This window comes from Tenrec ecaudatus, chromosome 10, assembly GCF_050624435.1.
Source record: "Tenrec ecaudatus isolate mTenEca1 chromosome 10, mTenEca1.hap1, whole genome shotgun sequence".
In the NCBI taxonomy this organism is placed as follows: Eukaryota; Metazoa; Chordata; class Mammalia; order Afrosoricida; family Tenrecidae; genus Tenrec; species Tenrec ecaudatus.
The window spans coordinates 3,836,788-3,862,542 of NC_134539.1; the positions used below are offsets into that span (position 1 = coordinate 3,836,788).

The 25,755-nt window shown below is 58.0% G+C and overlaps 1 protein-coding gene across 1 annotated transcript in view; it reads left to right on the plus strand.

Moving 5' to 3' along the window:
* Positions 1–25,755, plus strand: part of KANK1 (KN motif and ankyrin repeat domains 1) — a 77,461-nt gene that overhangs the window by 28,884 nt on the left and 22,822 nt on the right. Inside the window, exon 2 of the mRNA XM_075559862.1 lies at positions 180–296. Within this exon, the coding sequence (XP_075415977.1) occupies positions 260–296 (37 nt within the window). The 5' untranslated portion in view covers positions 180–259. The remainder of the gene's footprint in view (positions 1–179; positions 297–25,755) is intronic.

A 25,755-nucleotide genomic window follows, 5' to 3' on the forward strand; every position in this document is an offset into this window, starting at 1 on the left:
CAAGCCCGTGTCTCGGTGTCGTACACCGGTGCAGCCGGTGGTGTCTTCTCTGCCAACACTGAGGGGCCAGGCCCAGCGTGGTCACCACACTCTCGTCCCCTGTCCAGCGCAGGCCTTGGGGACCTAGTGCTGTGCTTCTCTGTGGACAGCCATGTTGATGGGCCTCTCTGTTGTTCTAGGCCGGATCCGCGTGGAGACTTGATGCCTGCGGTGTGTGGACTCTGCTCAGGCTGGGCTCCGTGCGTGGACGCAAGCTGCCATGGCCCACAGAACAAACAGGACCGGCCGGGCCCCAGGTAACAACGCCGTGAGTGTGGAGTGTGTGCGCGTTCCCGTGTGCCTGCAGCCGTGTTACATGTCTCTGCTCAAGCCGTCTTCGGAGAGGCGACAGCAGGGCACCTAACTCACTAGGGTGTCAGGGTGCTCTCAGTTGTCTTTCTGTTTCATCTCTTAGAGAATTTACTTTTCTCTGAAACCCCTCGGCACGTGGCCCCCTCAGTCAGTGCCGCGTCGACATGGTGCAGGACACACAGAAGTTGCGTACCTCTTAACCGGTGCACGTTTAATTGTGGAGCCGGAGGGAAGCAGTGAATACGCCCAGTCTGCTAAGAGGACACGCCGATGTGTCTTGGAAGAAGTACTGCCGGGGTGTGCCTTGTAGGCAGGGGCAGCGAGACTTCGTCTCACGTACGTTTGGGTGTGCTGTCAGGAGAGACCGGTCCCTGGTCAAGTGGAGGGACAGCAAGAAGAGGAAGGCCGTCCACGAGATAGATTGACGCCGTGGCTACGCAGTGGGCTCAGGCAGAGGCACTTGTGTGTGTGGTACATACCGGGAGGGGTTTCATTCTGTTGTGCACGAGGTTGCTGTGGGTCTGGACTGACTCGACACCTGACAAGACAGTGCTCTTCTTCCTGCTGAGTTTTCTTCCCGACGTGGGTTTGAAGCCTGCTCCCTCACTGCTGCTGTTGGCTGTCGCTTCTCCGAGGGGGTCGGGCAGCAGGTGGGTGCAGTCCATGAAATGACACCCAGACAAAAGGCCGGGTTGTTGGAATGCCTGATTTAGTGCTTGTAGAACAATCACAGAGACCGGCTTCCCCAGAGGCGGGAGCCTGTCCACCCTAACAAGGGCCCTGTCGTCTTGAGGTTGTGCGCCAAGCATGAGGGTCGGGGTCCGGGCTCTGGGGACGTGCAACCCCCTGGACAGCAGCCTAGAGGGCGTGAGACACTGGAGGCAGACCCCAGTGAGGACCCAGGCCCCACACTGAGCATGGACCTTGGACTGCCTGGTCCCTTCTGTAGACACAGGGCGTCGTCGAGTTGGTAGTGGCTCCCAGCAACCCGATGGACCACAGAACCAAGCACCCTGGAGCCTGTGCTTGCAGCCGCCTTGTCCATCCGTCACACAAGGGCCTTGCTCTTTTTCGCCATCCGTCCACTTTACCAAATGTGGTGTCCTTCTCCAGCTCCTGGTGTCTCCTGACAACATGTGCAAAGTATGAGAAGAGGTCTCGCCGTCCTTACCACCATGACCGTACCTTTTCCAGGACAGATATGTGTGTTCTTCCGGCAGGCCATGGTCCTCACAGTACCCTGTACCAATACCATGGGGACAGCCATGCCGCCCCTTGAGTGGACTTTTAATGAAAGGGCAGAGGGAACACCCAGACACCCTCCCATACACACAGATGCACACGAGGGCCCTCGGGCATGGTGGTCATGCGACAGCGGGCTGATAGCCACAGGGTCAGCAGTCAGAGAAAGGGAAGGCCCTGTACCCCCGTAAAGCGTGGCTGTCTTAGGAGCCCACAGGGGCAGTTCTCCCGGCCTCAGGGTCGTGATGAGTTGGCATCAACTTGACAGCAGGGAGTTTTTGCGAGTTCAGTTTCACACCTGCACACACACACAGCCCTGGTGTCAGTTTCACACCTGCACACACACACACAGAGAGCCCCGGTGTCAGTTTCACACCTGCACACACACACAGCCCTGGTGTCAGTTTCATACCTGCACACACACACAGCCCTGGTGTCAGTTTCACACCTGCACACACACAGCCCTGGTGTCAGTTTCACACCAGCACACACACACAGCCCTGGTGTCAGTTTCACACCTGCACACACACAGCCCTGGTGTCAGTTTCACACCAGCACACACACACAGCCCTGGTGTCAGTTTCACACCTGCACACACACAGCCCTGGTGTCAGTTTCACACCAGCACACACACACAGCCCTGGTGTCAGTTTCACACCTGCACACACACAGCCCTGGTGTCAGTTTCACACCAGCACACACACACAGCCCTGGTGTCAGTTTCACACATGCACACACACACAGCCCTGGTGTCTGTTTCACACATGCACACACACAGCCCTGGTGTCAGTTTCACACCTGCACACACACACAGCCCTGGTGGCATCCTGGATCATACATTGAACACTAAGCCTGGGCTTTCTACTCCCATAAAGCGTTAGAGTCGCAGAAGGCCACGGGGTCGCTGTGAGTCAGAATCGACTAGGTGGCTGAGGTGCACACGCACATACACGTATGTGTATGTTGGAGGGAGCATCAGAAAGCTTGAGAACTTCATCTCCACCCCACCCTCCCCCATCTGTTTGAAGCCCCGTCACATACCTCAGACACTTGAGGTCCACCAGGTGGGACAGGCGCCCGGCTTCGATTCTCAGCCCTGGGGGCTCAGGCACGGTCACAGCTGTGTATCGGTGGAGGCCGGTGGGCTGAGCAGCTGCCTGCAGAGCCTTGAGCCTGCGGTAGAGGAGCAAAAAAGGCCCGTGTCTTGTTCCCGTGCTGACTTATTGCTGCTAACCGCAGCCCCTTCTGCTTGTATGGGCCTTGTGCGGCAACCCTACCTGTGCCCCTCCCCCTGTCCACACTGCCCTCCTCGCCCCTCCCACTGTCAGGATCGGGCGTCCTCTGTCGTGTCACGCCGACCAGTTGGGCTCTGTGCTTGTGGACGTGGGACAGTTTGTGGGACTAGACACCGGTTGTCACATGTTACCACCAGGAGGTGTGCGTCTGCCCATCAGCAGAGCCTGGCGCTGCCCCTTCTTGGTTGGACCGCTGGCTAGGAGACACTGCACTGCCGTAGGCTACAGGGCTGGGATCACCTGCCTTTTCCCAGGCTTCAGAACCACGGTGTGCACCGGGTGCACCTCTGCCAGCCAAGGGCTAATTGATGCTGTAAAACCTTAATTAGACGTTGGCACCTTCGGAGAAGCAGGGAACTTGTGGCTCGTGTGTCACGTGATGAACCCTGCTGCCCTTCCTCTCTCTGGGCGGAGGCAGGGAGGTGTGTTTGTTTCTGTGGAACAATACCTGTAAAAGCACTCTGTAAAGTGTCAGGGTACTGGGTGATGTCGAGAGCCGAGCGTCACCCTGTCCCCTGCTCTGTGTCTGCGTCCCCATCTTGAGCTCTGGATCTTGTCCTGCTGGGCAAGGCTTCCCTGGTACAGCCGTAGATGCCACCGTTCCATTTGGGTGGAGGTGATCACCGCCCGCCTGCCAGCCAAACCCAACCCACACCACAGCCACCGAGTGGACGCCGACTCACAGCAGCTCTGTAGGACAGGGGGGAATGGCCCCTGCGGTGCCGAGACGGTCAGAAGCTTCCTCCTTCTCGTGGCTGGTGGTTTCCAGCTGCTGATGCTGCGGTTCATGGTCCAGCACCGGCCGTGTTTTTGCCGAGCACTTCCTTGCTCCTTTCTCAGGGAGCACTCCCTGGCTGTCCCTCCCGCACAGCCTCAGTGGGTGTGCTCTTGTCAGGCACGGAGGCATTCGTCCGCTTAGGGGCTCTTTGAACCACTTCAGGAACTCTGATGGCCTAGTGGTTACACACTTGGCTGCTCACCTCACAGTCAGCAGTTCAAAACCACGTGCAGGAGAAAAATGCGGCTTTCTACTCCCATAAACAGTGACAGCCTCAGAAACCCACAGGGGCTATTCTGCCCACTGGGAGTGGGGATTGAGTCCATGTCAGCGAGGCTTCTCTGCTTGTGAAGGCTTGACCCACATTTAAACTTCAGAGGTTATGTCAAGTTCACACACATAACCCAGTGCTGCAGAGTGAGTCTATTGCAGCTCACAGTGACCTTAGAGGGCAAAGTATCATTTACACCGCCCCCCTCCCACACACACACAAAGTCATGCCTCTTCTTTCTACTGAGGAGCAGTTGGTAGATTGGAACCTCTGACCCTGCAGTAAACAGTCTAATGTTTACCCAGCAACACCACCAAAACTCCTTAGAACAGGTCCATAACCAGACCAAACCCACCGCCATTGAGTTGATCGAGGCCCTGGCAGCCCGCAGCCCGGCATCGAATAGCTAGGCCACCAGGCCTCCTGAACTGGTCCCCACACCCGAAACCACACCTGTTGCTTTTGAGTTGACCTGGCTCCTAGTGGCCGAGTGGAGCGGCCCCATGGGGTTCCAGGACTGTCAGTCCTCGTTGTTAAGTCACACGGTGGCTCCCAGTCTGAGCAGCCCTGTGAAGAACAGGACAAGCCGTCGCCCAGCCTGCGCCGCCCTCCCACTCTGTGCTGGCGCCTGTGGGTGCAGCCACGGTGTTTGCCCATCTCGTGGAGGGTCTTCCTCTTGTAGCTGCCCCTCTGCTTCCCCACGCAGGACGGACAACCTTCTCCAGGGACTGTTCTCCCGTGCCAACACGTGCGAAGTGTATGAGGCAAGGTCTCGCTGGCCCTCCCTGAAAGACCAGTCCCAGGACCGCTCTGGGTGTCCTGTGGGCAGTCCACGGAACTCTCAGCATTCTCCGCACGCATTCTTGGTGGGCCTTCCTCATTGAGCGTCCATGCGGTGGGATGGACTCAGGTCAGCGGCCCCTCCGTTCTCAGAGCAGCGACTTGCTGTTCCACGCACGCGCTCGTGTGACAGCGTTCACCCACTAGGTCTAGGAACACAGCGGGCGGTGCGCCCTGTGCTTTCCAGTATTTCTCGCCTTTATCCCTAGGCGGAGATGCTCTCTGCACAGAAGGTCAGCAGGTTTTCCCACGGCTTCTAGCTCTAATGTCCTTGGCGTTTTTGTGAGGTCTGTGTGGAAGACATGGATTTCTAGAGTCTCTGCAGACTCCCCACCCCTGGGGGCGGGTGCAAACAATTCCTGCACTTGGCTGCTAACTGCAAGGGCGGAGGTGCAGGTTCATACGGAAGTGCCTCACAGGAAAGGCCTGGCGATCTCCTGAGAAAACCCTGGGGCTGCAGTTCCACGCTGACACACGGGGTCGCCTGGAGTCCAGTGGACTCAAGGGTCAGCTCTTGTTTGAGGTTCGGGTTTTCTGTGTCAGCCTCTATCGAGTGCTTCTGACGGCTGAATTCCTGGTTCATTTTCTTTGGAAAGGAATGCTTCCAAATCCCCCCACTGGAGGTAAGAATGCCTGGTCATTGCTCTCCCCGAGGTTACCCTCCCAGGAATGAGACCGTCGGCCAGAGGGCATGGCTGTTTCATAGCGCCCAGTCGCTGGGGGATCCTGGGACCCTCTTAGCCCCGCAGCTCTGGGTGCAGCTTTGTCTCCCGGCTGGTCTTGGGGGAAGTACAAAGGCCACTGATAAGGCTGGACCCACCCCAGGGCCCAGGCAGTGGGCAGACGCTGTGGGTGCCAGCAGCCCCCTCTGCGTTGGGTAAATGTTTTCTCAAACAACCCTGGCCCTCCATGGCAGCCCGACAGCAGGGAGTGTGTTCAGGGGCAAGACGAACCCTGCCGACAGGCTGGCTGGAGCCAAGGGGGCAGTTTCTGGGAGGCGGCCCCTGCTGTGGGGTGACGGCAGCAAGTCTGAGAGCTGTCATCAGTTTCCTTGGCTCCAGCACCCCACCTCCGCCCTAGGGGCTGCCAGATTACCATCAGGAGCCCGCTCCAATTACTGGGCACCCTCTGTGACCTGCAGGGGTCGCCTGACGGAATTGGTACTCTCACGAGGGCCGCCCAGGCGATCTGCTGACCAACAGTGAGTGCTCCCAGAGGACCACGCTGGGCTGACAAACCCACAGCTGAGGCTCGGAGGCCGGGCTCCGGTCAGAAGAAGAACCTCTGGGGACCCCCTGCATCCCCTCTTAGGGAGCCCAGCTGGGCAGAGCAGTACTGCATGCAGGATGCCTGCCAGGTTCTGCCCTGTGGGAAGCAGATCAGTCAATCCCCAGGTCTTTCTTCTGCGCACTGCTGGGTGCGTTCAGGCTGCCAAATGGAGGTTTCTGAGCCCAAGGACCTGGTATCAGCGCTGCACCCCACGCTGACCCTGGGGATGGAGTAGAATCCATGCTGGGATGGAGACTCTCGACCCGAGCAGACAGCCTCATCTCCTGGTTTCCAACAGCCGGCCTGAGAGCGCGGGAGGCCTCGCTTAAACCACTGCCCCTCCAGGCTTCCCGCAAGAGTCCAGGGGTGTCTCTTCTCCCTGCCGTGCCTCCTGCTGCTGCCGCCGCTGCTCCCAGACGACAAGGCAGGTCACACCATCCATGTGGAGAGCCTTTTGTCCAGTTTAACTTGTCATGACCCTGTCCTGTGCTGTTTGATTCAAAATGCCTCCATCTCTGACAACATGGTTCACACGGAAACTGCAGAGCAAAGTTAATCTGGCTGTGAAAGGGTTAAGGCACTTGGGCGACTCTAAAAAGGCCAGCAGCCAGCGACTGATAACCTGTCCCCTGTCCGTCTAATCAAAGAGATCGGAGGCCTTGAAACTATTGCAGGACTTCTTGATTATCTCTGAATTCCATTTTTCTACTGAATTTTCGAAGCCCTCCTTTTGTATCTGAGGATGTTAAATCAAGCCCCAAAGTAGAATAGTTAACAGTAAAATGTATTCTTCCCAGTTGGGGGGAGGGAGGGCGGGGTTGTGCTGATAATTTTCATTTTTCCTGTAAGTTAGCTGCATGGAGCCGTGTGAAGACACTTCTTGTAGCTTTGTGTGTTCAGTTTACGGTGCCGTGTCTCAAACTCTCACCCAGGAGCTCCAAGAATCTTTTGGTTGAGCTGGACGATGCGTCTCTACTTTAAGTGGAAATAATAGTTGTTAGTTTATGAGGATCTTTCTTTTCACACTCAAGCTTACGAACGAAAGACTTCTCTGACCATTGCGGTCAAAGAGCCGTGACTGGCTTTTCCTTAAGGTCGGCGGTGGCCCTGTGAACTTTCTACCCGTTATTCTGCCTGGTCACCTCCAGGAGCCGCGCAAGCTCAGACTCACGGCGCTCCAGAATCCCTGGGGAGATTTTGAAGGTGTCTCCAGGGTCAACACACCCTTAAGGCAAGGATGGGGACCTTTGCTCTGCCAGGATCCATTTGAATATTTTTCTTAAAAGAAAAAAAACTGTTTCATTGGCATCTCCCTTTCAACAGTTCAGTCCTGTAGATGTTTCCAGCATCGTTCTCAGGTCCTCCAGGCCAGTCGTGTCGTGAACTCACCCCCAGTGTGGCGGCTGAAACTGCTTCTCTTCCGTGAGGCCAGTGACTTCAGCAGGCATGGAGCATTTCACCAACAGACCTTATATGGCCCAAGGACCGGCCTGCAACAAGGCTTTAACTTTTAACCAGCAGCCTGCTTCCCCTGACAAGTTCCCGCCCCCCAGCCCTAGGGAGAGTCAGGTTTCAGACAGCCAGTGAGATGGGCTTCCTGCGAGGAGAGGAAGGACCGTGGCTTATCTTCCTGGGCTTTTGTCTCCCGGGGTGCACCGGCCTCTTGGGTGTGCGAAGGAGGGACCAGCCCCCTGTCCTGCAGACAGCTCAGCTAGAGAATTGCTCTTCTCTGCCCTGTTATGCCAATACACACACACACACACACACGATATAAACGCCCAGCCGGAGATGCCGGTCCCTCAGGACTAGAGCCCAGGGCGCCTTGAGACTGGAGCTCTTTAAAAGGATGACCACAGCCCTTCCGAGGAGGACCCGCGCCCCTGCCCTGCCGGCCGGCAAACGTCCCACCAGTGAGTGGTCGCACTGCCTTCTGCTTCTGGACACCCTGCCACCGTCGTCCTTACAGAGAAAGGACTTAGGTGGGCGCACTGAACCGCTCAAAAATATGGCTGACCTCCTGCTCTCCCCACCCTCACCCACCCCGTCTGGCCAGGGTTCATGTGGGGGCGCTGACCTTCCAGTCCTTTCCAAGAAGGTCGAGAGGGGCTTGCAGGACGTCAGGGGTTTGGCCGAGGCCTTGTGCATTTGAATCTTGTCAACGAGGTGGCTTGACTTAACCGCTGGCATGGGCAGCAGCCAGCTGAGTCCTCACATTTGCAGAAGGTGTGCTCCTCTCTGCTCACTCCCTGCCCCAATACAGGTGTGTGTGGCCAGGCTAAGGGGTTGTGGGGGAGCCAGTAAGCCAGCCCAGAGCAGAGGTGGCTCTCTGTAGGGGATGTCCTGCTTTCAGACGCCTTATGCCTGAGCTTGGTCCTGCTTTGGGGCTGCAATTCGGGTTGAACCCTGAAAACCAGAGAGGTTGGGACCACACACAGCTGTTGGTGTCTATGGCGTGAGTGAGCCCTCCACTTACAAAAGATTGCTATGTTGAGGCAGGTGGTGGTGGTGGTGGTGTGTGTGTGTGTGTGTGTGTGTGTGTCGTGCATTGGGCTGCTGAATACCAGGTTAACAGTTCAAAACCACCCGCCACTCTGCAGGAGAAAGATGAGGCTGTCTGCTCCCTTAGAGTCACCGTCCCAAAAGCCCCCTGGGCCAGTTCTGCCCTGTCGTGCAGGGTGGCTGTAAGTCAGCATCCACTGGATGGCAGTGTGTTTGTCTGGTTTTCCAGCTACATATAAATATATGTCTTGGCAGTTCATGAAAAACAGCTGTGACCATAATTCAGGTGCCGGTGCGGCCCATTCAGAAGGCTAGGGTTGCCAACAAGTAAACAGCTGTACAGAGAAAGATTGACTGTAGACACGCTGCACTGAGCCTGCTCCCACTCGCACTGCCCCTGCGTGTTCCAGGCTAGAATCGGCCCCTGGGGTCTGGCAGTTGCCGCCTTAAAGGACGCCGAGCGCCAGGCCTCTCTTGCGCAGTGCAGCGGGTGGGCTCACAGTCCAGGTGAGGCGCTGTGCCCTGAGCGGCCGCAGAGGGAACGTGGCAGAGAGCAGACCTTTGCACTCACGGGCTCCTCTCTGTCCGGAAAGTGGAGTCGGCGGTCACTTGGCAGGGGAGCAGATGCCAGCGATGTGGTAACGTTTCTCCCAGGGCATCGCGGTTGTGGATTTGGTTACTGTTTCACTAACACCCAAACAAACAAAATCATGGACTCTGACTCACGGCGACCCTCTAGGTCAGAGGAGAACGCACCTGGGGGCCTCCGGGAGTGGACACCACAGCTCCGGGCACAGAGTGGCTGACTCCTCCATCCTCCCGCTTAGCGTGAGCAGGGCGCTTACACGCTGCCCACCACCCAGTCTCTGCCCGTGGGAGGCCTTTGCTTCAGTGATCACGGACTTGAGTGGAGGTCTTCTGGGGGTGTCTTACCTGTGTACTTTGGGGTCTACCTCCCTTTTTCCACCAGCTCTGAAAATAGTTTTGTGAAAAGGTTGATTTCGGCCCCTCCTGTGAATGTTCACCCCACCCCACCTGGACCTGCCCCTGGAGGGCCTATCATTCCCTGCCCTCCTCGCCTCCAGTGCCTGGCCAGTGCGCCTCATGCTCGGCCACCACCTGCCTGTCGGTGCGCTCAGCAAAGGTCCCAACCAGACACAGACTAGGAAGAAGCCCGCACCCTGCTTCCCACAGCCGGCCGGTGATGAAAGCCTGGGGGGGATCATCACAATCAGATGTCAAGGGATGGGGGGACCGTGCACTCTGTTGTCCCCGAGTCAGGGCAGCCCGAAGGCCAAGGACAGTAGGCACACTGAGGGGCTTCTGGGAGGAGAAAGCCGGCATTCCTCGTCTGAAACTGGGAGAGATGGGAGGTTTCCAGTCCCTTGTGGTATCTTTGCCACCCCAGTCCTGGGTGCGGCAGAAAGAAAGACTCCACCCCGGACAGAGTGCCGGGCTCGGCGACCCTGGGGCAGTACTCTGTTGCCTGCAGGTCTGGTGCGCCAGATCGCATCTAACACAAGGGGTTGGGTTTGAGATTGAGGGTTTGTTTGTTTTTTTAAGATCATTTTATTGGGGGCTCTTTCGGCTCTTATCACAATCTAGACATCAGTTGTATCAAGCACATTTGTACATATGTTGCCATCATTCTTTTTTTAAATCATTTTATTGGGGGCTCGTACAACTCTTATCACAATCCATACATACATCCATCGTGTCAGGTACATTTGTACATTTGTTGCCGTCATCATTCTCAAAACGTTTGCTTTCTGCTTGAGCCCTTGGGATCAGCTCCACATTTCCCCCCTCCTTCCCTGCTCCCCCTCCCTCATGAACCCTTGATAATTTATAAATTACTAGTATTTTGTCGTATCTTGCACTGTCCGACATCTCCCTTCACCCACTTTTCCGTCGCCATCTTTATTTTCTAAACGTTTGCTTTCTGCTTGAGCCCTTGGGATCAGCTCCTCCTTTTACCCACCTACCCACCCTGGTGACCCCTTGATTAATGATCGCTGTCTTCGTATCTTACATGAGGTTGGGTTTTAAGCCCGGTGGTCGCTTGCTGCTTTCTCCAACACCCTCTGGCTGGGTCTCTGCCCCTCACCACAGCCCCACCGGGACCTGGCTGGCTGCATCCCTTCAAAGTGGTTAGCATTTTAGCCCCGTTCAAGACAGGGACACCATGGAGGCATTTTCCAAGCCAGCCAGTTTGGAGAAGGACAAAGCCAGTCTGTCTTGCCCCAGCCTGGCAGCAGAGGCTGCAGTACCTGGTGGGCTGGTGTGGCATGTACTCCAGCGGGTGCTCCACCCCTCTCGGGATGAGTCAGCCCCCGGACACCACGATTTCCATAACTCACCAGGGTGGAGCCTGGGAGTTAGCCGGCCGGTGGGGGAGGCAGGGCGGGCGGTGTGCGGTGTCAAACTCCACCAACAATGCTGCTCACAGGAGTGGCTGCCAAACTCCCAGCCCCGCGCCGCCCGCTCTGTGGTTGAGCTACAGGTTTCACCGGGCACTCCGACCGGCCTGGCAGCGAGAGAGGGGTAGACCGGCCCAGCCCTGTGGAGCGTGGTGGTGTCACGGCTCACCCGGCCCACACCAGGTCCTGGCAGGCCCTCAGCTCACAGGGCCCCACTCGCAGTCACCCTACAGGACGGGGTAGGACTGCCCCTGTCTGAGACCGGACTCCTTTCCAGGAACCGGCAGCCTCGTCTTCCTCCTGAGGAGCAGCTGGTGGGTTGGGACCACCACCCGTACAGGCAGCAGTCTGGCACTTGGCCCACTGTGCCCGCCTGGTATTTGGGTACTTGGTGGAAAAACGAACAAACACAGTAGCTGGACTGTGTTCCACTGCAGGACGCGGCTTCCAGAACCTTCCAGAAAGGTAAAAGGGGCTAGGGGCTGCAGGTATTTTCTCGGCGATGTTACTCTTCAGGGTCCTGTCTCCGGGGCACTTGGGTGATGGGGAAGCAGGTTTTCTAAGGGGTGGTACACCCCACTTAGGGTGTAGCTAGGGGGCCTGCCGGTAAAAGTGGGACAGGGCTCAGGAGAGCTCCTGCCAAGCTGGGAGCCGGATCCCGTGATGGCACGGAAGCGTGTTGGGCAGATGGGACACTTGTCTCTCTCCTGTCTTGCCCTCTCCCTGGGCTGCTCGGACCTGAGCGCCCCGGGCTGTGGTCTTGTCTTCCTCTCTCCCCCAGACACTTTGAGCCCAGCCACTCACAGCTATGTATAGAAATAACTTGTGCACAGGAACGGGATTTAGCCCTCCCTCTCCACTCGGGGCACACTGTGGGCCTTGTCTGGACAGAAGTTGGGGTATCTTTCCGGGTCTCCAGTCCTGAAGTGCCAAGGATGCGGTGGGCATTCACAGCCCCCCGAGGCCCCAGGGAGTGCAAGGCCAGCTGTACCCAGAGGCTGAGCAGCAGTGGGCCTGCTGTCCGACCCCCCAGGGGATGACTTGGCATGGTGGTGTGTGATCCGCTGAGTCTGACCCGTCTTTCCTGCATTAAGTGGAACCCAAAACCAATCCAGCGGCCGTGGACTCCCAACGCCCCCAGGTGTCTCAGAGTGGAACTGCGCCCCACAAGGTTTTCAGGGCCGCTCCCCAGGCCTTGCTTCCCAGGTGGCTTGTTGGCTGGCAGCTGGGCATGTGCTTAACAACGTGCACCACCCAGGGGACCTGTGCGCCAACCTGAGCCACCAGCTGACCCATGAGGAAGACGAGGCTGTCTGTCCCTCCAAGACCGGCAGTGTCTGAAATCCTAGGGAGCAGCTCTACTCCGTCCAGCAGGGTCGCCGAGGTCAGACGCGGCTGGACAGCCAGGGGTTTGGTTTTGTTTGGATTTCTGCTGTAGCCCAGGTACTCTGCCTTGCTGTGAAATGGCGGTTGCCACTGAGTGGAGGTTGTCGCCTCACGAATCTGTTAGCTTTTAAGAAGCAGGGTGGAAGATCCGTAACCTGGAAGGGTGAGGAGTTGGAGAGAGGGGGAGAGGGGCCGGGGCGGGCTGGCGGACAGAGACTGACTGTGAAGGCCAGTAATTCAGAGGCCTGAGGCCTGGACGTCGGGCCTCACTGTGAACTCACACACAGGCCTCCTGTTCTCTCGGCGTGTTCTCCGGCATCCCAGGACAGACAGGTACACACGCACAGACATACAGGCAAACGCACACACGCCAGCTCACTGACCTCCTGCAGTGTTCCCGGCTGGTTTCTGGCTCCACCTTGGCGTGCCGGGCCTGCCTGTCTGCCGGGGGCCGTGTGCCCATAAATGCAGCGGTGGTCAGGCACTTGTCTGGGAACCAAGGGTTGGTGGTTTGAACTCGACCAGAGCTCCACGCAAGAAAGACCTGGCGAACTGCTCCGGTGAGGTGACGCCCAGGAAGCCCAGTAGGCAGTGTCACTCTGCCCCGGGGTTGCCAGGAGCTGAGGCCCACGGCGCAGCACCTAACCGCCGCTGTGGAGCCAGCGAGCACCTCCTCTGTGCTGGCCTCCACTGGTAGAGTTGGCCCGTGGGCGCGACGAGAACGAACTGTCACCGTCAGGGGGGCAGAGCTCACCGAGCCTCGGTGGATTTGAAGTGCCCCCTTTCAGGGCTCCTGGAAACACTGCGCTCGGTCGCCCGCTCTGGAACCTGTGGCCTCCGTTGAGCCCTGCCTGTGGTCGGTCTGACATCAGGGCGCCCTTTGCCCTTTCTTCCAGCCCCGCGATGTTAATAACCTCCTCTGGTCTGATCACCTGGGCATCCACCTGAATGAACAGTTGTCTTTCTCTGTCAGACACGCTCCCGCGTTGTGGCTGCGAGGGCGTGGGGGGCCCTGCTCCCTGTCCACCCTGGCTCTGACCGAAAGGCTCGGCGTGATGTCTGTTAGTGGCCTTGGGCTTCAGGGGGAGCTGCCCAGACACGGCTCTGACGGAGCGTGGCTCTGACTGTGGGTGTTGGTCAGGGAGCGGGCGGTTTTGCTGACTGATGGTGACGTGTGGGACGGCATCTGTCAGGGAGAGGTGTGTACTGTGACTCACAGGCTGCGGTGGTGGAGCTGTCTGTCGGGGACGTGGTGGGGAGAGGGCCTGGTTATGACGCGCTGGGGGTGGTCTGCCAGGCACTTAGCACACGCCGACGGTGCCTGGGTCTGAGAAGAGGGACCCAGCTTCCCTGCTGGTTTCTCAGGCTGTCTCTGTGGAGACTGGGAGGAAACAGGAAGAGGCCCCTTCTCCTTACACTGCACAGCCTCTGATGGTCTTCAGCGGAGCCTGGTGGCGCCGTGGCTCAGCCGATCAGCTGCACGGTGATGGAGAGTGTGGTGGGCTCTACCTCGGGGTGGGAGAGGAGACCAGCAGACTCGCCGTCTGGAAAGCCCTGCGGGACAGCTCTGAACCGTCTCGGGGTCCCAGGGAGTCCAAAGCAGCCCCCAATCCTCCAACTTGAACTTGGTGAAGTCCCTCCAGTTCTGTGGCAAACCTTCCACCCGACCAATCCATGTGTCATTTGCATTTTTATGTATTTTTTATTTTTTAAATACTGATTTTTAAATCTTAGATGGGAACGTATCAGGAGCGTGTCTCTTACTTAATGGTGCTGAGCTGTGGTCAAATACAGGGAGCCCAACCCTGCCGCATGCCCAGCTGCACTTGGACATGGGGCGCTGATCACGACCAGCATGCGATACAGGCACCACCACTGCCCACTGACAAGCGTTGAGAGGACCGACCGTGGGGCGAGCGGGGCTATGGAGGGGGCCATGATGGCTCAGGGGTAGGAATCTCACCTTCCCGGCTGGAGACCCAGGTTCGATTCCTGGCAGGGGCACCACATGAGCCGCATGAGCAGCCATCAGCAGAGCCTCGCAGGTTACTGTCTGTGATGCCGACTGAGACAGTCAGAAGGATGGCCTGGTGCTCTACTTCTGAAATCCAGCCAGTGAAAACTCCCCAGCTCACACAGGAGCCAGAGGAGCCAGTCGGCCTCGACAAGCCCCATTGGGCCTCTCGAAGTGGGCATGGCTTCTTCCCTGTCGTCAGGTCAGAGGTAGACAGATTTGGGGGGGGGGGGTGATTCCAGAGCAGTGGGGCGGTGGCCACAGTGAGGGAGAATAGTGGGCGTCATCCCGGCCAGCTCACTGGGCTCCTCCACCCACAGCCCCAGGGGTGGGATTAAGAGGACCGGACCCGCCCGTTTGGGGATGTGGGCACCTTGTGGCCTCACCTGGATTAGACGGACCTCTGCTAGGACTGCACAGAGGAGGACTTTCCCCAGGAGATCCCATGGAGGAGTGCCCTGTCGGGAGGAGGAAAGGCCCCCTTAAGCTCAACCGAGTGCGTTTTTCCAGACGCACGGCCCAAAGCCGAGTTTCCACTCAGCTCCTCGGGGCTTTGAACTGCCAGCCCAGTGCTTAGTCCACGCCACCAGAGGAGAGCTGGGAAAGGGATAGCCCACTCGGGCATCTGGATCCTCTGTGGTGTCCTAGCAGGACCCTGGTGGAGTAGGGGGTTACATGTCAGGCTGCTAACCACAAGGTTCAAAACCACCAGCCTCTCTGGGGCATAAAGAGGAGGCTGCTACCCCGTAGAGTTCCAGGCTCAGAAACGCACGGGCAGTTCCACCCTGCTCTGCAGGGTCATGCGTCGACTCCACTGCAGGGAGTGTGCTTTGGGGAGTTGGCATTACACCAAGCCACCCGGTAGGACAACCGGCAGACGGGTGGTGCTCTCAAGAGCGCGTGGAGGTGCATGGACATGTCCCTGCGGACTGTGGGAACTGGGGTGACGTGACCGTGTCCGCCCTCCTTCCTTCAGCCTGTCGTGAAAGCTGTGCAGGGATGGTGTTTTGCAGGGACCCGTGATGACACCGGCAGACAGGCACACCTCCGGGTCAGCTAGAAGCTACCGGAGCAAAGCCGTGACCACACACTGGCTCACAGAAGGCGCTGCACTTTCACCAGAACACAGTCAGGTGATGGGGAAAGTGGTTTCTGCTTGGCTGTCTGGGCTGTGGTCAAAGCAGCTACCTGCACGGGCTGGCCGTGGTGTGGCTCTCGGTGAGAAATCTCCGAGCCTCCAGGTGTTGTCCTTCGCGTGGACTGTGACAGCGTGGTGAAGTCACGCTTCCCGCCATCCAAGGCGGACGGTGATCAAGCCCTAGCGGGCCTTGAGATGATGGGATCTTCTAAAGCAAGCGTGTACTGGTGAGGTGCACTACCGGCTGTTAGACATGTACTGAGACCTCTGCCACGCGCACACTTAACACGGGTGGATTGTGGGACCCGGAAGTCGTCTTTTCTAAAACCAGAGGATAAAAGAGGACCCGCTCCTTCCTGTCATCCCAGGGAGGTGGCACGGGAACAGAGGGGTCATTCGGAGCCTTTCAGCCGTCACACGTCCGAGTAGCTGACGCTCGCTTGTGAGGTGGTTCTCTCTCTGCTCCCGTGTGTTCTTCGGAAGCCCGTATGATTCCCAGGGTCTCCAAGGTCCACCTCTGGAACCTGATGCAGAAAAGTGTCCCCAAAGGATCCCCGTGGACTCTTCCAGCCACTCGGTGAGCGGGCTGGGGGCGGGACGGTAAACTGGCGTGAGGTAGGTAAAGGAGCCAATCTAGAATCTAGACAGACCCTCCTCATCAAGCCTGGCTCTCCTCCCCCCCACCCCCCGCCCCGTGTGACTCTCCCAAAGCCACCTTGGCCTGTCCTCCCTGATGGCCCAGCGTCTGTGTTACTGTGTAGAACTGGCTTGGCCTGTTCCTCTTCCTCTTCGGCCAGCTCCCTCGGGGGTGAAGAAAGGGTTAAGGATACCTGTGTGGGGCAGCTTGCTTGCTTGTATGTTTGTGTTTGGGGCTGACAGAGCTAAGCCAGCCAGGGACCGGTCAGTCTGACTGACTAACTTATTTAGAAACAGAAACTAGCGCTTGTCACCCGAGGCAGAACATGTGCTTGTTCTGAGGACAAACTGTCTGGACGCAGCTTGATCCAATCTGGAGGAAACCTTTTAAGGGAATGAGAGGGTGGGGGGGGGCAGGACATAAAAAAGGAACAGGCTTGGTTTGCGATTGACAAATGCCAGGCATTTCCAGCCTTTGAATTACATGTTGCAATAAAGGAGCAGGAGCTAAAAAAGGCGGTGGGTGTACATGTGCCGCCCACACAGCCCAGGTCCCACGGAAGACTGGTCCTTTCCTTCATAAGCCAGCTGCTGGCCGGGTCCTCCCAGGGGTCAGCGGGAAGAGGAGGGCCAGAGGAGAGGACTCCCCGCCTGCCTGGGGTCTTTCTAGAAGGAGCAGGCTTGCAGGGTTAGCAGCCCCGGGGTGTGTGTGTGTGTGTGTGTGTGTGTGTGTAGACCCCGGAGGGAGCAGGGAGCGAGGTGGATCTGGAGTGCCTTGATGTCTGTGGAGGGTGCTGGCCATTGGGTTCCCAGGCCCTGTTCTGCTGTCTCATGGAGGGAGACCCAGGGGCCAGCAGGCTGCTGGTTGGTCAGGAAATTCCAAATGGGTAAAAATAGATGCTCTGCCGGGGCCTGGGCTCACTGCCCACTTGCTCCTTCCTGCGTGCTGTGCCCAGGAAGCAGGCCTGGGACCTTGCGGAAAATCCCAGCTGTCTGGTTTCTGGGTGAGTCGGTAAGAAAGCTTAAATGGAAGAAGGGTACTGAGGGGGCGTGGGGGAGCGAGACTCCGGGTGATGGAAGGGGCGGCACAGCCTAGCCCGGACGTGGTTTCAGGTTCTGGGGCGGTGCTAGCGTCTCCTTTCCGCCAGAGTGGACGGCGGTGACTGCAGGCTGAGCTCTCCGCTGTGCAATGCAGCTCACGGTGCGTGGGCAGACAGGCTCTCGCTGCTCCGTCCATCTTTGGCATTGGTTCTCGTCTCTGTCTCTTCACCAGGAAGGAAGCAGACCATGAAGCCGGCTTCTTTTTCCTGCAAGAGTACCAGGAACCCAAATAAGGGCCGTGAGGGCCCTATAAATACTCCCGCCCCCGCCCCCGCGAAAGCAAGCACAGGCAGTGTGTTGTGAGGACGGCCCCATCAGTGCTGCTAGCCTTCCGTTTGCGGCCGTCTGCCCCACTGAGGGCAGCCCCTGTGGGAAGCCAGGGGGAAAGCAGCCTGACGCCCCCGAGCAGCGGAGCCCTCTCTGGGGATGGGGGCACAGCTCAGCCTTGGCATTCGACCTTCGTGCCTTCAGTTAGACTGGAAGCTTCTGGACAGAGCGGGGGGGGGAGCCCAAACTGCAGAGGAGCCAGCGATGGTGCCCCACGCGGCCTTTCAGGAGCTGGAACTGTGTAAAGAAGCAACAGCCATTCCCTCAAACTAACACACACACACACATTACATATATATATTTTCTCTCTCTCTCCCCGCCACGGAGCCGACCGACTCTCGCAGGGGCCCAGTTGGACGCGGTAGAGCTACCTACCTCTGTTCCTTTCCAAGGAGGTCACAATCTTGACCGGCGCAGACAGCCTCGTCTTTCTTCCTCAGGGCGCCTGTTGGTTTCCAACTGCTGGCCTGGCCTTGTGATCCAGTCTGTCACCCGGGCTCCCCTTAGTACCCGACAACACCCACCCCAAACAAACAAACAAAAACCACCTCACTGGCATCAAGGGATCCCAGCTCCAAGTGACCCTACAGGATGGGGTAGAGCCGCCCCGCGGGTTCCCAAGACTAATTCATCTCGGGAGTAGAAAGGTCCCGTCTCTCTCCCAAGGAGGGAGCAGCTGGTGGTTTTGAACTGCCAACCTTACAGATTGCAGCCCAACACATAACCACCGTACCGTCGCCGGGGCTCCTCTGAATTGTACCAAAGAGCACATTAAACCCAAACTGGCGCTGGCACAAGGTGCCGCAGAGAGAGCAGGCAGATGGTGAAGATGTACTGCGTCCCACATGCAGGCCCACCATGACACCTTAGAGCAGAACCCCCTTCAGGATTTCTCTGTTGGTCAAAACGGGTCCTGAAGGAGCCCTGAGGGCAGTCACATGTGTTCTGGGCTGCTGACCCCAGGTCGATGGTTCTGAGCCCTCCAGGGCTCCCCAGGAGACCATTGAGGTGCCCTGCACTCTCCAAGATAGCAGCCTCAGGACCCTTTTGTAGGGCCACACCAGGTCAGAGTGGGCTCGAGGGCCATGCGCTCAGTCTTTGAGTTGTGGATTCCCTGGGGGGTGGATGTCTTGGCTATTTCAAGATGGGTTTTTTTTTGGGGGGGTGTTGTAGAGCGTTGGGGCTGGGAGCTGGAGAAAGAGGGCCACTGTAACCATCAGGTATTTGTCCAAGGCCCCTATAAAGCCCTGGCTCCTCCACTTCCAGAAGCCACCTCTGCACATCCGTTCCCCTCACTACTGCAGCTGGGTCTGGGGTCCTGAGGGAAGCTGCAGCCGAGAATGGCCACGCTGTGTGTGTGTATGGGAGGGGCAAAGGTCAACCCACTCGGCTACTAACCAGAAGGTCACAGATTCAGGGCCACTCAGAGGTGCCACGGAAAAAATGCCTGGCAACATACTTCCAGAAAACCCACCCCTGAAACCATACGGAGCCCTGCCCTCCTCTGCCACAGGCCCGGGTCCTCCCCCATGGCACTATCAGGCTGAGCAGGTATGGGGTGCAGAGAGCGAGGCACAGGCCTCCCTGAGCCCCATTCTCCATGGGCTCCCCTAGGAGTGACATCATAAAACAGTGTCAAATACAGCCCTGGAAGCGCCTTTGGGACTAGTGAGTCGTCCCCATGTGGTGGCTCCCCACAGGAAGACTGCGTTCCACCACTTCTCCATGGCTGCCACTGTTTGGAAGCAGGTCTCCAGGCCTTTCTTCCAAGGCACCTGTGGGCAGACTGGCCCCCAGCCTTTCAGTGACTGGCCGAGCTCCTACCCATTGGCAGTGCATTGCCCAGGGGCACCTGTGTGTTTGTGATGCTCCTCCTGCCACATCACCCACGCAGGCCTCACTGGAGAGTGCCCGCTGCCACCGAGCCGGTTCCGACTCACAGTGCCCCTCTAGGACAGAGCAGAACTGCTCCTTGGTGATTCTAAGGAGCCCGGGTGGTGCAGCGTGTTACACACTGGGCTGTGAACCCGATGTCAGCAGTTCGAACCCACCAGTTGCTCCTTGGAAGACAAGTGAGGCTTTCTGCTCCCGTAAAGATCTCTTCTGTCCTGTAACACCACTGTGAGCATCTTCGACTCACGGTCGCGGGAGCAGGGGGCCTCATTGCCCCTGCTGGGAGCGACTGGTGGGTTTGAACTGCCTCCCTAGTATCAAGACCCCAGCCTCGGAGCCCCTGTGGGGCAGTTCTGTTCCATCTCCAGGAGAAACCAAGAAACCACACTCACTGCAACCCCCTGGGGGCTTCGAGACTGCAGCTGTTTGCAGGAGTAGAAAGCCCACGGGGCTGCTACTGTTTCGAACTGCCGAGCACACGATCACAGTGTAACCACTACACCGCCAGGGCGCCCTCCGTCTAGGAGGGTCACTGTGGATGAGAACCGACTAGGAGACCGTGGGCTGGGTTGGATTGGGAATGCGGGCAGTCAGCAGGAGAACCGCCCCGTTAAACCTGTTCAGAAGGACGCGGTTCCTCCGCCAGGTCCTGGGAAGGCCGGTTTGCTAATTACTCTCATGCCGAGTAATTAGCCGCCTGAGAACCGAGCTCCTGCCCAAGCTCAGCCTGTTGGTTTCCTCTCCTGCCCTGAGGCCCCGCAGAGGGAGGTCCTCAGGCTTCTTTGGACAGCAGGTGCCACACCCCGCTTCAACCGGAACACGGGGACCGTGTGCTTCCAGGGGACTGACTGGGCGCCGTCAGGCTGTCCTTGGCTCCCAACGGTCAGGTCGAGCTGGTTGTAACATTGATGTCACCTGGACACAGTCCTTCATGAGGTCATTAGTTGGTAACCGAGCCCCCCAGTGAGCACGGTACAAAGAAGCCACTGTGTCCCCAGGCAGGGAAACCCACAGTGCCCACCTGCAAGCGGCCAGAAGGCAGCCGTAGGCCCCAGTGTTGCAGACATCCTCAGGGGTCCTTGCTCAGGTAGCCTCGTTCACAGGAAAACACTGAGTGCTGGCTCACAGGTTGTAAGGTCAGCAGTTCAAAGCTACCAGCCCACGTGCGGGAGAGAGACGGGGCTTTCTACTCCTGTCATACAGGGGGCTGCGAGTTGGCATGGGCTCAGGGACACTGAGTCTGGTTTAATGTAAATAAGGGGAACGAAGCTGTTTCATTCTTCTCGTGTGACCCCCATATTGAACTGTCACCTCAAGATTGGCGCTTCAGACCCACCCGTTGAATCTCTCTGCTCCCACAGAGACTTTAAAAGGTCTGGGAAGCCCTAAGTTTCAAAGCGGATGCAGCGCCAGCACGCTCCCCAGGAGCTCTTGGTGAGTTTGGACCGCTGATCTTGCGTTCAGCGGACAAGCTTGGAAACGCTCCGTCCTGTAAGGCTGCTGTGCGTCAGGTGACCCGATGGCAGGGGCAGGTTTTAGTGTAACCAGTTGTCCGGCACCAGGGATGACTGACTTGGAGAAAGTCCAAAGCCCTCGTTGCCTGCTCCTGACACCCGGGCGCACGCACAGTTGGTGTCTCGGCTCCACCGAGGTGTGCCAGCTGGGTTCTCGCTTATCCGCTGCAAGGCAGTCAGTTCTGGCAGAGAGCGGGCCTGTCTAGGCAGGGTCTTCAGCTGGGCCCCTGTGAGTCCACCCCCCCTGGAATGACAGGGTAAGGAGAATCCACAATGTGGCTGTGTGTCTGTTGGGGTTTGGGGGCTTGGGAAAGGAGTCCCCCCCAGCAGGAAAACAGCTGACTCCCTCGGCTGCCGGCAGACAGGCTGGAAGTTTGAGTCCATCAGGAGTGCGTCAGAAGAAAGGCCTGGTGGTCCTGGAAGCCAGCCCTGGAAACCCCTACGAAGCAGAGTCTACTGCCTCCCAGGGCTGTGGGCGTGAGTCTGCTGGCCACTCAGAGGAGCTGATGGGTAAAGGGAGCAAGAGGAGAATCGCCACCCGTCTGTCTCCCAGGGGTGGGGTCAGAGTTGGGGGCTGGTTACCCCAAACCGAGGACCACCCAAACTGGGCAGGAGGGAGCAGGACTAAGAACAGTAAACAGGGAGAGGGGTGGGTGGACACACGGGAAGAGAGTGGCACACAGGTAGGTAGGTGGATAGAGAGGTAAATGGATGGACAATAGGGAGATAGGTAGATGATGGATGGGTGAGTAGGTTAGGTAGGTAGGTGTTAGGTGCCTTCGAATCCATTCTGACTCGTCAGGACCTCGTCCGCGGACAACGCCGTGAAACCGCCGGTCCTATACTGTCCTCACTGGTCACCTTAGAGCTCCTTGTGGCTGCCGGTGTGTCCTGTCATCTCCTCAAGCGGCTCCCTCTTTCTCCCTGCCCTTCTGATTTCCCAGGCCTGGTGTCTCCTCTCCAGGGACTAGTCCTTCCTGCCCAAAGGACAGGAGGGCAAGTCTCACCATCCTTGATCCTGGGCAGCTGTGCTTCCTCCCAGACAGACCTGTCTGTTCTTGCAGCAGTCCGTGGGATTTCCGGCCCTCTTCCCCAGCACCGCCATTCGGGTGCATCAAGGTGGCTCTGTCCTCCTCATTCAGTGCCCAGCTTGCGTACATGCGGGGGAGTGGACACGTCATGGCGTGGGGCAGGCGCACCTTCATCCTCCTTGCTCTGCAATGCTTCAGACGGAACCGGGGGCTGGTAGTTGGAGAGAGGGGGGCGGGTGAAGAGAGTCGGGGTCTTCTTACCTAGCACTGCTGCAGCGCACAGCCAACGTCCGTGCCTGAAGGAACAGGAGTCGTCCTCACAGTGAAGGCCAAGTTCAGGTCTGGGCATTGTCTCCGGCAGGAGAGGGGCACTTTCTACCAGGTTCCTAACCCTGCAGAGGAATCGAATGGCCTCTACCTCCTGATTCCCTGTTCCAAGGGACCAAGCAGTGGGGATATGGCAGGGCCCGTCCAGCTGTGAGCTGTCGTCAGGCTTCATGGAGGCCACAGTGGGTAGGACATCAGCATCTTCCAAACCAAACTGGCTGCCACCGAGTCATGCCGACTCATAGAGAGCCTGCAGGAGCGTGCCGAACTGCCCCGAGTCTGAGACTGTAGCTGTGTACAGGAGTACCAACCCTGTGTTTCTCCTGGGGAGCTTCGGGTGGTTTCAAACTGCTGACCTTAAAAGATCTCAGCTCCCAGGGCCCTTCCTTCAACGTTGCCTGCTGGGGCACACAAGGCCGTCTCCAGCAGGCGATCAGAACACATCCGTTGTCAGGATTGATTTCTACATCGGGGCCTGGGGGCATGATCTGGTGCTATCTGGTGCACACTGGGGGGCTTGGGTTTTGACTGGCCCTGTCTCTCCTTGTGTCGGTCAGTCTAATGGACTCACGTCGTGACAATGACAAAGGGGAAGCGCTCCACCACCCTCCCACCCCACCCGACTCTGGGAGCTGGGCCTGGAGCCAGCCCTCTCTGTACCCCACCCCGGTCCGCCCTGGTCTGCCCAGGCATCCCCTCCCTCCCTATTGCTGATACATCATCCCTCACCCCACCTTCCAGCTCTACTCCTTCAGCACTGGGGACCCGGCTGTTAGGGAGAGAGACGCCTATGTGGCTACTCTTGCTGAAGTTCGGGGGTGGGGCGTGTGTCTCAGCGGTGGACTCTCCTCCTCTTCTCACCATTCTCATTCCCTCTCCTCTTTCCCTGGGAGCATGTCCAACACAGAGCCCCAAACCCGAACCAAAGCCCCCGCCTTCAGAAGTCAATTCGAACTCAGAATACGTGACCTGGTTCAGATTGTGGACCTGGGCAATAGGGATGACAGGAGGGTGTGAACCATGCCCTGAGGGCTGGCAGCTCAGCACTGAGCCCCCGAGCCACCGAGATGCCTGGCACCTTGTTAAAGAGCCCTTCGTCAGTGCCACATAATGAAGGTACAGGTGGTGCCAGGTGTAGTCACCACCCTGCCCTGCTAGGACTCAGGTGATGGGGTGCCCTCGGGGCCAGAGCATTTTGTTGGAAAGCAGACCCTTTCAGGGTGCAGGGGCAGCAGCAGGTGGCAGTGTCTGAGGGCGCCACAGCCGCTGTGCTGGGCAAAGGCCTTCTGGGCATCAGGATTCTCCTTGTCACCCCTCTCTGGCGCTTCCTCTCATTGCTGCTATGGAAGTGCCAGTTTCTCTGGAGTATGCCCGGGTCTTGTAGCGAAGGAACATCATTGGAGCTTCGCCCTGGTTGATCATTTTGGATTTTTTCTCCTCCAGACCTAGTTTTTGAAGGGCAGAGGGGATTGTGGGAAAGGCCCAGTGGCCATTCGGTTTCAGTCCAGCTGCAGGTAACAGAAGCCCTGGACAAACCAGACCTCAAGCCACATGTGTTTCTTACCTGCAGCCACCCCATGCTCAGCAGAGCGGAACTCAGCCCGGGCCCTGTTGTCCCAGCCGCTGGGCCAGCCACCTCCTACCACCATCTTGGGGCTTGGCTTTCTTTCCATTGACACTTGACGGAGCCTGATGCTCCTCCCAGAAATGGGTCCCATCTGATCCCACGTCCAAAGTCTCCCCGTCCGTCCTTCCTTCCGTCCTTCCTTCCTTCCTTCCGTCCGTCCTTCCGTCCTTCCTTCCTTCCTTCCTTCCTTCCTTCCTTCCTTCCGTCCTTCCTTCCTTCCTGGGAGCTTTCTGGCTGCACTTTCTCCAAGGCAGTCCAGGGTTGATTCCAGTCTTCCCCAGCACCGTCTTTCGAACGCATCAAGCTGATGGGGCCGGTGCCCCGTGGTCACTGTCAGCCTTCACATGCCTGTGGGGCTGTTGAAGATGCCCTGGCTCGGGCTGCACGCCGTCGTCCTCAGAGGGACATCTCTGCCTCTGAACGCTGTGGCTCGTTCTCCTGCCCCATGCAGGAGGTCATCACAGCTCCTGACAGCTGCGTCTGGGGGCCCCAGCGAGGCCAAGCACTCCGTGCTCAGGTCTGTCTGAGAACTTAACTCCCGAGCACCTTGGTTTGCAAAAGGCCATGCATGAGTGGCCGTGATAGCCCCCAACCCATTGGCATTGATTATTTCTGACCATGAACCCAGGATGTAGATTACCGTGCCCCCAGCAGCGTCACCACCCCTCTCCAGGCAGCCCGGGGAGGGCAGTCTCCTAGGGGCTTGCCTGGGCGTGTCCTGGATGACCACCACCTTACTGGTGACAGTACACAGGGTCTCGTGGTCACGGGTCGTCCTGGGCATCTTGTAAGTCTCCTGCCTAACTCCATGTATGTCCCAGTCATAGTTCCCTTCCCGCTCCTGTATTCCCACCTGCACCTGACGTACTGATCTGGCGCCCGGGCCTCGTTTAGCTTGCGTTCAGGCGTGGGTCTCTGGGAGCCATCTGACCTCGTGCTGATGGCCTTCCTCATATTTGGATGATGGGCCTGAAGCGTCGTGTTCTCGGTCCCTTTTAAGACTTACGAAACGTTCTCTTTAAATTGCATTTGAAAGTAGGGCCTCTCTTACACCCGAGCCTGAAATGGGTCCCAGCCCTTCTCTGACTTTGGGAGAGTCCCTGGAAGGTGGCCTGCATTGCATTGCATGCCTACAAGAGAAAGAGGGAGTCAGTTCGTCACAGACAGAAGCTGGAAGTGAACGGGAACATGGCAGAAACCTTGGCCCTCGGGCCGGCCCCCAAATGCAGCCCCAGCCTCCTGACCTGTGAGGGGACATGCCTCTGTTTGTTGAAGCCGCCATGTGTGAAGAACTAAGACGGCGTCCCTCCTGCTGCCTGACAGCGGCGTCTTCTGGCCTTTGGTTCTGTTGTTCTTGTGTGGTCAGCACCACAACCAAGGAACATTGCCTGCCATTGCTCTTGGCCATCACGGCGTGGTTGTGTGTCCAAGACTGACCACTGACGGGAGTAGACAACCTCCCTGTTCTCCCTCGGAGCTGCCGGTGGTTTCAAACTGCCAACCATGCAGATTGGAGCCTGGTGTAGAACGGCCCCCCGGCTCCACAATGACTGGGGTGGGGATTAGTAGAAGTCACTGTTTGGAAAGCAAGTGGGATACTACCTTATCCCTAAGGATAATTAAGGAGCAGTTCTGCCCTGTTCCGTAGGGCCGGAATCGACTTGGTGGCAGTGAGATAGGTGTGTGGCAGTGACATCATCAGGTGTCGACTTGAGACTATTAAGAGTGAAGGGGTGGAGTCCAGCCAGTCAATCAGATCGCAGGGTGATGGCCTCATTTGGAGGTACGAAAGATAT